Source organism: Phalaenopsis equestris, unplaced genomic scaffold (assembly GCF_001263595.1).
Source record: "Phalaenopsis equestris unplaced genomic scaffold, ASM126359v1 Scaffold000002, whole genome shotgun sequence".
Lineage (NCBI taxonomy): Eukaryota > Viridiplantae > Streptophyta > Magnoliopsida > Asparagales > Orchidaceae > Phalaenopsis > Phalaenopsis equestris.
Window position 1 is genome coordinate 33,439,891 of NW_018164444.1, and position 13,599 is coordinate 33,453,489.

Consider the following 13,599-nt stretch of genomic DNA (forward strand, 5'->3'; position numbering starts at 1 on the left):
AATTTTGCTAAAAAATATAATTTTTTGAACATAATGCTGAAATTCTAAAGACAATGAAATAATTTCAAAAGATATTTAAACAAAGTTAGCATTTCATGATTATTAGAAATTGTAAACTTTTTTAAGCATTTGTGGTAGAGCTATGAATTTTACATTAGGTGACACAACAAATGATTTCAAAATACCCCTAGTTTTTCCATTTGGGCTTAGAATTGACATCAATGGTTTCAATTTTTTTTTGGACTCTTAATACAAAATATAAGACATATTTACAAAACAAATTTATAAGTATTAGCATTATATTTTATCTCATCTAAGTTTTATAATTTGAGAGTGTTATATAATTATGTTGTAAGGTATAAATAAATATGTCCTTTTTAATATATCTAATTTGATAATCAATCATCCTAACATTTGATATATGATTGCACAAGTGTTTATAAAAGTGAACCCTCCTTCAAACATTGATGTTGAAATTTATAACATGAAGATAACTCTTATAATTACTTGTGCTAAATAATAAATATTTTTTTTATTAGTATTCACTAATTTTTTGCATATTTTGAATTTTCATTTATCTTCAAAAAGTCATTATTGAATCTCATTTTAATGATAAAATGTTCAAGTTAAGTTATGTATACATTCAAGTGTTTAATAAAAGATTTAATAAGATAAATGCTAGATTTTTTTCTTTATTTGGAATGTGATTCATTTTCAAATTCTTGAAAAGAAATGATTAATATGTCTTGCCAATATTTATCCTTCAAATTTATTAACTATGAATCTAACTTTGTGGACAATCAACTTGAGAATTTTATAATTGAGATAAGATCTTGTAATATATTTTAAAATTAAAATGATAAATAATGGAAATTACTTGATATAGTTGTGATGCTTGTTATAATGTTACCAATTTCTATAGCAATAATTTAATAAACAATATAATGATATATTGAGATGCTCTATTTGCGCCTTAATGATGGAAAAAATGACATGAGTTAAGGATGACAAAAATATGATAAGTGCACTTATTTAATTCCACAAAAATTAAAACACCACTTTATAAAAATTGAATACTATGTCAATTCATTATTATATTTCTCAATTATTAACTATATTAAAAAAAACACTAAAATTTAAAAAGGCATGATTAAATTAAAGAATGTGTTCCTATTTAATTCCACAAAAAATAGAACATAATTTTATAAAAATTAGATATTAATGAATTCATTGTTATATTTCTCAATTATTTACTAACTAAATAGAAATTAAATTTTAAAAAGACAGATTGTTTTTTTAAAAATTAAGAGATGATAAATAGTTAAATATTTAAATTTAAAATTTTCAACTCTTTAAATTAAAAAATATAATTAATAATAAATTATTATTAAGTATCAAAATTTAAAGGGATAAAATTTTTAATAAATTATATAATATAAAAAATTTAATAAAAATCTTGCTGTCCTAATATTCCTATGCGTTTAAAGGGCTCCATTTCGACCAACTCTCAGTCATCAACAATGGCCACTGCTTCCTCCATCTCCTTCTCTTCTTCATTTCTTCCGTTTCCATGGAGAGATGGCAAGATAGCAGAGGTGCGACCTGTGAGGATCTGCCTCTGCGCACTCCGCTCTCGTCCGAAGAAGAAATCCTCTAGCTCCTCAATGTCTCCACCCCGCGTATCCTCTACACCACAGAAGACTCCGGCGGCTCCCGCGCCGAACGCGCCTCATTCGCCGCCCAAGAAACGGCACTGGAAGGCGGGTGAGTTCCCGGGGGTCTCGGAGAGTTCAATTGTCGGATCTCTTCGGCCGCCGATTAAAAACATTAAAAAGAAGATCGATGACCGGAGGGGCGCGAAGGCTTGGGCTTGCACGGTTACGGAAGCTCTTTCGGATAGGATCCAGAAGAAGCAGTGGCGGGAGGCACTTGAGGTTTGTCAGTCCTGTTCGCTTTATTTCGTTTTTTTGGGATTTTGTTTAGTACCTTTGATTTTTCACCTGTTCTTATGCTTTCATGTTTGTAGATATTAATTTTACGAATTCTACATTGTTCCTTGTTCCTTATGTAATGACAAATAGTTATTTCAAGTTGCGGTTAGTGTGGGGTTTGCGTTGCTGAAACTGGTGGCAAAGATGTTGCATTGGACTGAGTGTTGGGTATATCGCTAGAAGTTATTTTTATTAATGAAGGGTTGTTTGTGTTAAGGTAGAGTTAGGAGTAGGCATGCATTGTCTAATCCCTCCACAATATGGAGCTTTCCTTTCTTGTCTGTTTGGACGGCTTAGACAATTTTTCTCCGTAGATCTGACCCCTAATGCGCCTTTCACCATTAAAGTTACGATCTGGATTAAGATCAACTCTATTGTCAAGGTTTTTGGGTGAAGTTTATGACTCCTAATAATAAAAAAATGGGCATTAACAAATACTGTAAATCTTGCTTTAGTAAGTCCCTTTGAGGTTGTGAAAACCTAAAACTGTTTGGATGTCAAATTTTAATTTGAATTAAATGCTCAAAGTTTTTGGCTGCATGTGAGAAGATTGGTGAATTTAAGATAACTGAATTTGAGTTATGAGGTGATTTGATTTTAGAAAAGTTATTTATCATCGGATTAAGCTGTTAAATAATTTGTTTGCACTAGTTAGCACACGCGTGTAGAATGCTTATGCTCTCAAAGTTAAATTGTAATTCTTGTATTTTCATGTCTTTTGCTAATTTTAATGGCCTATAAATAAGAGCAAATGGTGGTAATTTTTTATTTGTAGGACACACGCTTATATCAACTACATGTTACTCTTTTGCATTCAAAGTTCATTGTTCTACTCTTTTTCCGAGACACCTATTCTTATGGAGTGTATAGAAAATTTCATTTAACAATGCATAAAATTTGTATTATAAATCTTGACAACATCTTAAAAATTGTTGAAGCAAAACAGCTCAAGGTTTTTAATAAGGATGTTTGAATTTAGAGTCATTGAGAACAATTCAATCAAGATGAATTAAACATAGACACTATGAAAATCTAAGAGGTTATGAAAGTACCTTTAAAATTGCTTGAATATGAGTTCCATAGGTCTCCATGTAAAATTATCAACAACAGAGGGTTGATTGCCATAATTTATCAAAAAATTTCAACTCATGAAAATCATTTCATATATTTCCAATTCTTTGGCTTTATTGTATTCAAAATGATTTATTCATTTTATTACATTAAAGACATGCATTGCAAAGCTATGCTTATAAAAATAATATTTTTTTAATAATTTAAATTCAAATTACCGTAGATATCACTAACAATAAAACACAATTTTTTGTCGGAAGAAAATATGCAGTCATCAAGATCTTAAAAATAATTATATTTTAACTAAATATGAGAAGCAACGTATCATAAAAAAATTATGATTAAAAATGTTTGTTCGTCTCCCTTTTTGTTATTTTTATGGATGTGGAGACATGCAATGCTCTTGATGCGCGTCCTCTTCACATCCACTTTCTCGAATAACCTCCATATAAATGAAACGAGAAAAAGGAAATGCAATGTTGGACGAACATTAAGAAGGCTGACAAAAAGAATAGAACTAAAGATATGGCATAGAATAGTCCTAGTAACATAAACTGGAGAAAATGTGGACCGAAATGAATCGGATCATGCTTAACCAAAGTAAATATACGAGAAGGATCTTATAAAAAACCCTCGTATTCAAACCAAAAGAGAAAATTAAATTTATTTTGTTCTTGGGTCAAAGTGATCTCCTACGGCGACATGTCCTCATGATCCATTACATCATGGGGGATATCCAGGAAAACTCTTTTTAAGAGAAATTATGCTCGATTGCTATGACTATAAAAAATGTAGGTCCCAACGAGATTTTTAATAAAACCTCAACAGGAGATGACTTTGATCGGCATTGTGCTATCAGGTTATCAAACAGAGGGTGAATCACTGTAATTCAACAGGTAGCTCGCCCTTCAACAGGGAGGGCATGTGAGATGACCACATTAATCGACAAAGGAGTACAATAAATGACCAAAAAAGGGTAGTCAGTGGTAAGTCAAAAAAAATTCTTTGGCAACTTGAAATAACCCAGTCGGGATTACATTAATCCTTCGTCCCAGGCTGTCTAGACTCTTAAGTCTACTCGGTCATGAAGGTTGTCAACCCAACCCAACCAAGAATTACTCGTCAACAACTTATGAGTTACGTGGTTCAAGACGGCCTAGTAGCCTTAAAGTCAAGAGAAAGAAACATATAAGGTTCCTATGATCCTAATCGAATTGAAAAGGTAGATTAGGACTTACACCTGCCAAGAGTATGATCATGAAGCCTAAGGAGTGGAAAGAGGAAGGTACAATCCGACTACAAAGTTGAATCACCCCATAAAGAACTCACGATGGGTTGGGGCTGCCCTTAACACCTTTAAACATGCTAGAAAAATCTCTTAAGCATATAAATATATGTTTGATTGGTCAAATTGGGAAGTAAGCACAGACTCCTTCGGGACATGTAGTATGAATGCAAAAGTTCCTCATATGGAGTCTCTGTTAATATGCAAAAGTATATCTTCATGCATTTATGATTATTTTAATACTGGCTCAAATCCCATGCAAAATAATAAATAACCGGAAATAAAAGTTGTCGATTTTAAAATCTTGCATAATTTTAATCTAAATATTTTAACCTAGAATCTTATAACAAAGATTTTACGCTGAAGAGCCTAACATGATTGTGACCTGACAAACGACAAGCAATCAATGATAGAATACACAAAACATGCATAAAACAAATCAAGCCAAAATAATATAAATAAAGGCCCAAATATTGTTGGGTCAGCACATATCCCAAAAAACTAAAAATAGCAGTCGGGCTCCGCATAATACATACTCAATCCTAAATCTATAAAGCAAATAGATTTTTAATTAAGGTATGAGGCATGAACAAACAACTCTTGATCCTCATCACATGTTCTCCCACACATCAAGTTCCTCGGGACTCGTGTTGGTACCTTATTTTCTATACATACTTTAATCTTAGACTCTAAAAGTACATAAGAAAGGTCTTAAAATAAAGCTCGACCTACATAAAAGATCATTTGCCATTGCAACAAATAACGAGCTAAGTCTAGTGGGAGGAGAGCTTAACAATGTATGTAGAAGACATGTTAGGTCGATTATTAATTAGCTGCTCCTCGTTTGATCCGATTCACTACAAGAAAATCACCATAATAATGATAATGTGCATGTCTCAGGCTCCGTAAACACATAAAATCAACATAAATGTGGTGGCTAGCAAATATGTCAAGTAACAACCATACATTTAAAATCCTAATTAAACCCCAACCCTAGTTCTAAACAATCATCTACAGGGTGTTACCTACACATACGTCTAAGCGACGCTCGTGCAGTGCGGTGGCCAAAAGGTTTTCCTGTAGGATCTTGACAGGATTCACCAGGTTAACCCTGTCGGGAGCTTCTGAATGAATTAACACTCGTCACAACAGATGACAAATGTTAATCCAAGTCTATACTTGGAACGATCTTATAAGATCAGAATGTAATACGATTACTTATATTGCCCAACTGGATAAACCAATAAGCAATACTCATTTAGTCATTTTACTATTACCAATCCAGGTCAATCTAAAGGTAGGCTAAAGCCTAGGCACTAATGTGCTAATTCATGTAACCTAGGCCCATAGAAGAAAGACGAGTGTTTCACTTGGGCAAAGTAGAACACCTTATCCTCTATCACAAAACCCTAAGGGGCTCTAATGAATGAGGAATGCGAGTGTTTTAGAGATTTCATCTACACAGAGAGTTTGAGGACTTCCCTAGTGTACGAGGCTACCAAGTTTGTTCCATGGAACTCCAAATGCTCCTCTGACCATGAATGGCTTTGTCTTCGGCAATGACGACTCGCTGGATGAAGGAGGTTAAGGCCGAGAAGTGGATAGAAGTTCACACACCCTAAAGGGAAGAAGGCGGAAGGAGAGTAGAGAAAATTCTAGAAGCTCTCGGATTGCAATGGAAGGTACAAAGTAGGTTCAAAATGACCAGATGCCAACCTTAGGGGCAGCCTCGAACTGCTCCTTTTATAGGGAAAAAAAGTTGGTATGGCGCCATGTCGCCAGGTTATGGCGTTGTTGACATGGAAAATGCCACGTCAAACTTACGTGGAACTTTCTCGCCACATCTTGACAACTAAAGACTTAACCTTCTTTAACTGGCGCTTACGACTCTGTTAATGGTGCTGTTGTGCAACTGACGTGGCAGATGCCACATTAGCCGACATGTCAGGGAGTATCGTTTCATGCACTGACACATATCAACGATGACTGTTTTGCACTGCGATGCAGCGCCACATGGCAACTGCTACGTCAGCTGCCGTCATGACATGTGTCCCATCGATTGCCACCCTCGGATTTGGAAGTTGATTTCCTCATATTGAGTGATGCCTCCGTGCTACCGCATCTTATCTAACCATCAAAACTGTGGGTACCAACTAGTCTAGTTGGCAAGGGTCTTGAAAGTTGTTCCTAAAGTTTTGAGTTTGATTTTCACTTGCATAGCAATAAACTCTTATCTTCTTTTGGATGGTTCCGGAGAAAAAAAAAATCCTAACACATCAAAATTCAATTCGATGATCATGTTTATAATATTTTCTTTTAAGATTAGTTTTTTTCTGCTACACGTTGGAATGCCTAAGCCATACTTTGATAACAATCACTGACACTGCTTTAACCTTCTTTTTGGCTCAATCAGAAAGAAGGCAGAACATTGTTAGTTCTTTTCTACGAAGCATAGCAAACTTGAAAGAGATAAAATTGCTATTTTGTTTTTGCTTTCAACATAATATTTACCTAATAAATCTGAAATTTTTAATCTACATTTCTCAATTTAATGTTTAATTTATCTTTAATTATAATTAGGTATTTGAAATGTTAAGAGCTCAAAGCTTTTATCGCCCAAAAGAAGGAACATTTATGAAACTCATAGTCCTTTTGGGAAAATCAGGTCAAGCGGTTAGTGCGGGTGAACTATTTGAGATCATGTTAGAAGAAGGAATCGAACCCACTTCTGCCTTGTACACTGCTTTGCTAGCTGCCTTTTGTCGGTGCAACTTTATCGACGAAGCCTTTTCAATCCTCACTAAAATGAAGACCTTACCCCTTTGCCAGCCAGATATCTTCACATATAGCACACTCCTGAAAGCTTGTATTGAATCGTCCAGATTTGAGCTGATTGATTCCTTGTATCAGGACATGTCTGAACGTATGATAGTTCCTAACACAGTAACCCAGAATATTGTACTTGGAGGTTATGGGAAAGCTGGAAAGTTCATTGAGATGGAGAAAGTTCTTACCGCAATGCTAGAGAGTGATACATGCAGGCCGGATGTGTGGACTATGAATATTATTTTGGGTTTGTTTGGCACGAAGGGTGAAATAGAGATGATGGAGAAATGGTATGAAAATTTTCGCAACATTGGCATTGAGCCTGAAACACGAACACTTAACATCCTGATCAGTGCCTATGGGAGGAATAAGATGTATGATAAAATGACTTCAGTTATGGAATACATGCGCAAACTGGCCTTTCCATGGACCACATCAACTTATAACAACATCATTGAAGCTTTTGCTTCTGTCGGTGATGCCAAAAGCATCGAATATGCTTTTGTACAAATGCAAGCAGAAGGGATGAAAGCGGATACTAACACATTTCGCTACCTGATCACTGGGTATAGCAATGCAGGTCTCTTTCAAAAGGTAGTGAGTAGCATTAAGTTGGCCGAGAGGTCGGAGATCCCACACAATACCTCTTTTCTTAATGCTGTGATATATGCTTGTTCAAAAGCTGGTGATCTGATAGAAATGGAGAGGGTGTTCAAGTCTATGAAGGAAAGACGTTATATGCCAGATTCAACTACATACTCAATTTTGGTAGAGGCATATAGGAAAGAAGGAATGAATAACAAGATAAATGATCTTGAACGAGAGGAAGGAAGGAGTTTTGGGATTGAACTTGTAGCTGAATGAGTGTACCTAATGTCGTGGAACATGACCCTAAGAAAAGCAATTTTACTCTTCCAAAAGAACTGAAAATTCTTGAGCATTACTGATGAAATCTCTCAAGGGACTTCTTTTACCATACTTACTCTTGAAGATTTATTGTCTTTCTTTGTTTAGTTTTTAGGACAGCATGGAAGAAAATATTTTAGTTAAGCTCACTGATTTTTTGAGCAATCCTCAGCATTTGAAGCCAAAGTAAGTATGCTCTTTTCATTATTGTTCATCATCTCCAGAAATCTGTTCTCGTCTTTTCTTCTAATGCCAATATGTTTTATACATTATCAATCAAGCCTTAAAAGTTATGGATACATATTCCGAATGTCAATATGTTTTATACATTATCAATTAAGCCTTAAAAGTTATGAAGGTCAACAACACCATGACACTTTACTTTTAGTCTGCTTTGTACGTATCTTCATGATTAAGGAAAAAGTAATCAATGTTGATTATTGATATAAACCTATTTTAATGGGGAAATCACTCTATAAGTACCTTTAATAAAAGTCATTGCTCCATCATATATATCTCAAGTAACGTCAATTACATTTGACATACTTTTTTTACTTAATTCACAAAAAATAATTCCCATAATATTTTACCTCATGCTTTCTTAATATCAATAAAATTTATACGAGGATCTTTTCATTATTCCATACCGTCTTTCATTAGTTTTTTTAACACAAAAATTGATTTTATTGTTGGCTCCGAAAATTTGATTGACCTCGACCTCCACCTCTTTTAAAAAGACCCTCGGCCTCCTTTAAAAAGAAAAGACAATGAAAGGAAAATTGAGATGAGGGAGTTTAACTTGAAGTTCCTTGTCAAATTTTCAGTAGGCAGATGAGAAGATAAAACACTGCCCAGAGATTCACTCTCATTTTGTGAGGACTTTAAGATTCGGGGTTTGAGGTTTATTTGTGAGGACTTTAAGATTTGGGGTTTGAGGTTTCTCATATTTTGTGAGGACTTTAAGATTCGGGGTTTGAGGTTTCTCATAGGTATAAATTCCTGTGGTTAATTACTCCTCCCACTAATGGGAGTGTATTTTTTATTATAGCTAGTCATTAGGAGCTAATTATTCATATTTAGCATATCATAGCAAGATATTTAAGATTTTAAAATTATAAAAATTATCACTGTGAGCTTAAAGCAGATAGTGGGAGAAATGATGATGAATCCAATCAAGAGATCATGGTTTTGTCATCTTGGGTTATCGTGGTCCATGTATACTTAGTCAGAGGAGGTAGTCGACCTAACTTAATGTAAGAATTATTGTCAGCAACCATGAGTTGTTTTGTCCAAGAGAATCTTATAGACCTGGGATTGATGTTTGTCTAGGGGACTAATCTGAGTTGACCTTAGTTTGCAGAGGGCTTCATGCTCTATCAAATATTCCCTATAATTCATAACATAAATGGATAGAATACCATTGGGGAAATAGGGTTACATTTGTGATAGTTTTATGGTGGAACATATTGGCCAAAACACTCGGTCAGAAGGCTTTGGTTGTAACAATTTTTTTGTGGAGCCTACTCGCCAAGCCAAACAAATCGAGGAATTGGGCTATATCTTTACTGACACAAAATTATTTTTAGTATGAATTTAATAGTGTAATTGATATGAGATTTATTTTTTGTGAGCTCGAGTCAACATTAAATTTATCTACCCAACAAATTATTATGGATGATAGATGGGTTTGCTTTAAACATTGTGCGATTAATTTTATTTGAATAGTTTATAAGTTTTATGATTCAAAATTTTGAATTTTACAAATAAATTTCTTTCTGTTAAGATGTGCAGTGAATATGACCATAATATGGGAAAATTAATATTTAAATATCATTAAAAACACTAGTCCAATTGATTTCAGCCCTTGTAAGGAAGATAATCGATTAGTTCTTCAGGGGCTCAATCTTGACAACTTCGGTTTATGGTCTCCGGTCCTAATTAGGAGAAGGATCAGATTAACTATTGGTGGTTTAGCCTTGTCAACCTCAGTTCCTGTAGGGAGAATTATCAGATTGACCAAAGTGAGAATCGTATAAGCAAGGCGGCCTGCTTATAAATAAGTGTAACTTTATGATTTAAATTTGACTTATTGAAGAGATTTTGTTAAAGTTCTAAAATACACACATTTATCTATATAGATTTGGTTTTAAACTTAATTATACAGTTAACCCTCACAACATTCTCTGAAGCTTAATGTTTTGTGAACTCAAGCAAGTGATGGAGCACATGCTGGTGTTTACTAATTATAATGCATGATATTTGGTGTATTTGTATGATCTATTTATTTGGACTTTGATGCATTTGTTGTTCTTCAAGGTGATGTGCCGAGAGTTGCATCTAACAGAGCCAGTTCATTTTGTTGTGGCAGCCATGAAGGCGGAAGGAGATTTAGGATCCTATAGAGACGGTTGAGGTGATTATGGTGCGAGCCAGACATATGAAAGAAGGAAAATCAATATGGGTCAAGGAAGGGAACCCATTTGTCACTTCATGGGTGGAACAAACTTTGGTTGAGAAAATTAAGGAGAAGACTCATGCTTAAGGAAGTTAAAGTTGTTGATATTTTAAGGAGAGGATTCCTATGATTAGGTTGACCTAGTGGAGAGATACTTTTGTTAATCGGATGACAAAATAAAAAAAATTGATGTCGGCAGCCCTATATTTGGAAGGGAAGGCTCTAGCGTGGTATGAATGGAGAGAACAATGTGAACTAATCATAACATAGGAAAAACTCAAGGACCGTATGGATTTACATAAGCAATTTTTTGTATCAATCCAGGAAGAGTCCATTATGGATTACAGGGAGAAATATGAGATGCTATCCGACTGTTTGAGAGGGTTATCAAAAGTAGTGTTGGAAGAAAACTTCATGAAGGAGTTAAAGCCAGACATTTGAGATCATTTTGTCTGTTGAGATCGTGACTATTGGGGGAAATTATGAAATTAGCGCAATTGATTGGAGATAAAAATTCAATGGAATGAGCTAATAGGAGTAAACACAGTTGAAGTGCCATATCGAAATATCACAACCATGAGAGTAATAAAACTCAAATGTTAGGATTCTAAAGAGTGGCTCAACGACAGAGAAATAATGGGCCATGATAAGGAGGGATCTTCAAATGCTTTGCAGAGATAGAGATTTAAGAGAAGTGAGCCAAGGGGTTATATTTTCAGTGTGATGAAAAGCTTACTCCTTGGCATCATTGCAATGATCGAACATTGCAAATTGTCAGTGTGATGAGGATGAGACAGAGATGAAGAAACAGAGGAGATTGTGGCGGAGGTGGAGGAACACCCTCACTTGTATATGACAAAAGTCCTCTTGAACTGAGTGGTGTGGTTCACACTGAACCACACTTTGAAACTTTGGAGATATATCAGAGGGCATGGCATAATGGTGTTGTTAGATAGTGGTGCCACTCATAACTTCATCTCCACTCAAGTAGTGGAGCAATTGGAGCTTGTGATGGTTGGCACTGGAAGTGTTGGAGTAATGAAGGGGACGGGATAGGTGAAGGAGAGCAGGTTGATTTTGAAATTGTGGAATATTTAGGTGACGAAGAACTTTCTTCTCTTGGATTTAGGGAGAACCGATGTTATATTGGGCATGAAATGGTTGCGATTTTTAGGGAAGACTGGATGAATTGAAAACTCTTGATAATGGAATTTCACGAAAGACAAGACTATAGTGTAATTACTTTCATAATATAGACGGCATATCCAGCGAACTAAGCTGTCCTCCAGGGATACTCTCCATGCCCGATCACTCTCGACAATGGAATCCTCCAGCCTATCTTCCCACAAAAAATAGTCACATTTTTTCGTGATTCTCTGTGGGCACTTGTAAAACTCTCCCATTGATATGTGACCGACGTGAAGTGAGCAGTGACAATTAAAGTCTACAGTAGCAGTGCAATCCTCAGGAGGTACCGGAAATCATCGAGTTCATCTTTCTTGAAGGTTTAAAAAAATATATCCTTAGACATAGCATAAATAAAAATTGATAGAAGTACTAATTAATTAAATTTTTTGTAGCTGTGAAGTCTCAAAAAACTCAGTATATAAACTAGCAAATTTGTCACTATAAGAAGCTAATAGACCTTATAAAAAAAGGTTTTTGGTTGTCTTTTAACCCACGTAATATCAAGTTCATGTGTGTCACATATGCATATCATTAAAAAAAGACATCTAGAAGAAACTAAAAGACCGTAACATCGAAAAAAGAGAGAAATTTGGTTGCCTTCATTAGGATTTCACACGTGAAACCAACTAATGACGACATACAAACCATCTAGAATAACCCATAAGGTCAAATGTTTCGTCATAAACCTCCAAAACCTATCAAAAGAAAAAAAAAGAAATGCAATAGAAATAATACACATACAACTTCTGCAAAAACCAAATCAGTAAATATTAAATGCACAAGGAATGAAAATAAATATGAACTGTATAAAATAATGATACAATAACCATTGAATGTCTTCAACAACAATTACAATTAACAGAAATAAAAACTAATATTCCTTTCAATCATTCTCCAACTGTCACATCCGTAATTCTTTCGCTCAACTCTGTCATCTTGCTTGCACCTTCCCTATCTTGAGTGCAGGTCTTGGGAATATCATTTTCGCCCTGTGATAGACCAGCCAAGATGGTACTTATATGCCTCGACAGGGACATAGGCATGATCCTAGTCTGCTCTACGGAAGCTGATGTTGCTGCAGAAAAGATACCACTAAATATAATTGTGGAGAGTCATCATGACATCACATTCTGCATCTATTTGGGGAATGAGTAAGATGATATATCGCGAAGTATAGCCCATTTCTCCTTTCAAAAACCAAACGTTCTTTCAATGACATTGCATAAAAAAGAATATCTTTTGTTGAACATTTCTTTCATGTCACGCACGACATTGCTGGCTCGCTCAAAATTAGATATGTCGTATTTCGCATCAGAATAGGACTTGAGATACACTCGCTGCAATGGATACCCAACATCGACCAAATCATATTTACCTGATGTGAATTGAATGGTTAATTTTGAAGGAAAAAAAAGATTTAGGAGAGTAGCACAGTCTCAAGCAAGCCTGTCGGCGGATGTGGGAAGTTATATATGTTATTTCGTAATGCAGATTTAAAAAGTTGACTGTAATTTGCATTGTCGTCCCAATCAGTCATGACAAAAATGAAGTACATGTTGAAGTCGCATACCACCATGATATTTTGTGTCGGGGACTCATAACGATCGATGAATGCATCTTCTCATTATTTGAAACATGTGCATTGTTGACCTCAATTTTCGTGAGGTCTAGTATTTCTCGTAGGAGTTAGGATCTAGCCTTAGGGGTCTTTCTGCGACTATCTTAGAGCCTTAGAAGTGGTGCCCGCCTCGTTTTAGTTCGACCTATTTCCGTCCTCTTTTGGAGGTTTCGCGTGTGTGGTATCGACTTCTAGCACTTAGAAGGATGAAACCGACATGAGGAACCCCAAAATGGATTCCTATAGGACCTTTCCGAGC

At 35.1% G+C, this 13,599-nt stretch overlaps 1 protein-coding gene across 1 annotated transcript in view; it reads left to right on the plus strand.

The window, feature by feature from the left end:
- Nucleotides 1–1,485: 1,485 nt before the first annotated feature.
- Nucleotides 1,486–13,599, plus strand: part of LOC110019226 (pentatricopeptide repeat-containing protein At3g06430, chloroplastic-like) — a 28,189-nt gene continuing 16,075 nt past the window's right edge. The window contains exons 1-2 of the mRNA XM_020716813.1: nt 1,486–1,934; nt 6,928–8,265. Of these exons, the coding sequence (XP_020572472.1) occupies nt 1,521–1,934; nt 6,928–8,037 (1,524 nt within the window). The 5' untranslated portion in view covers nt 1,486–1,520 and the 3' untranslated portion in view covers nt 8,038–8,265. The remainder of the gene's footprint in view (nt 1,935–6,927; nt 8,266–13,599) is intronic.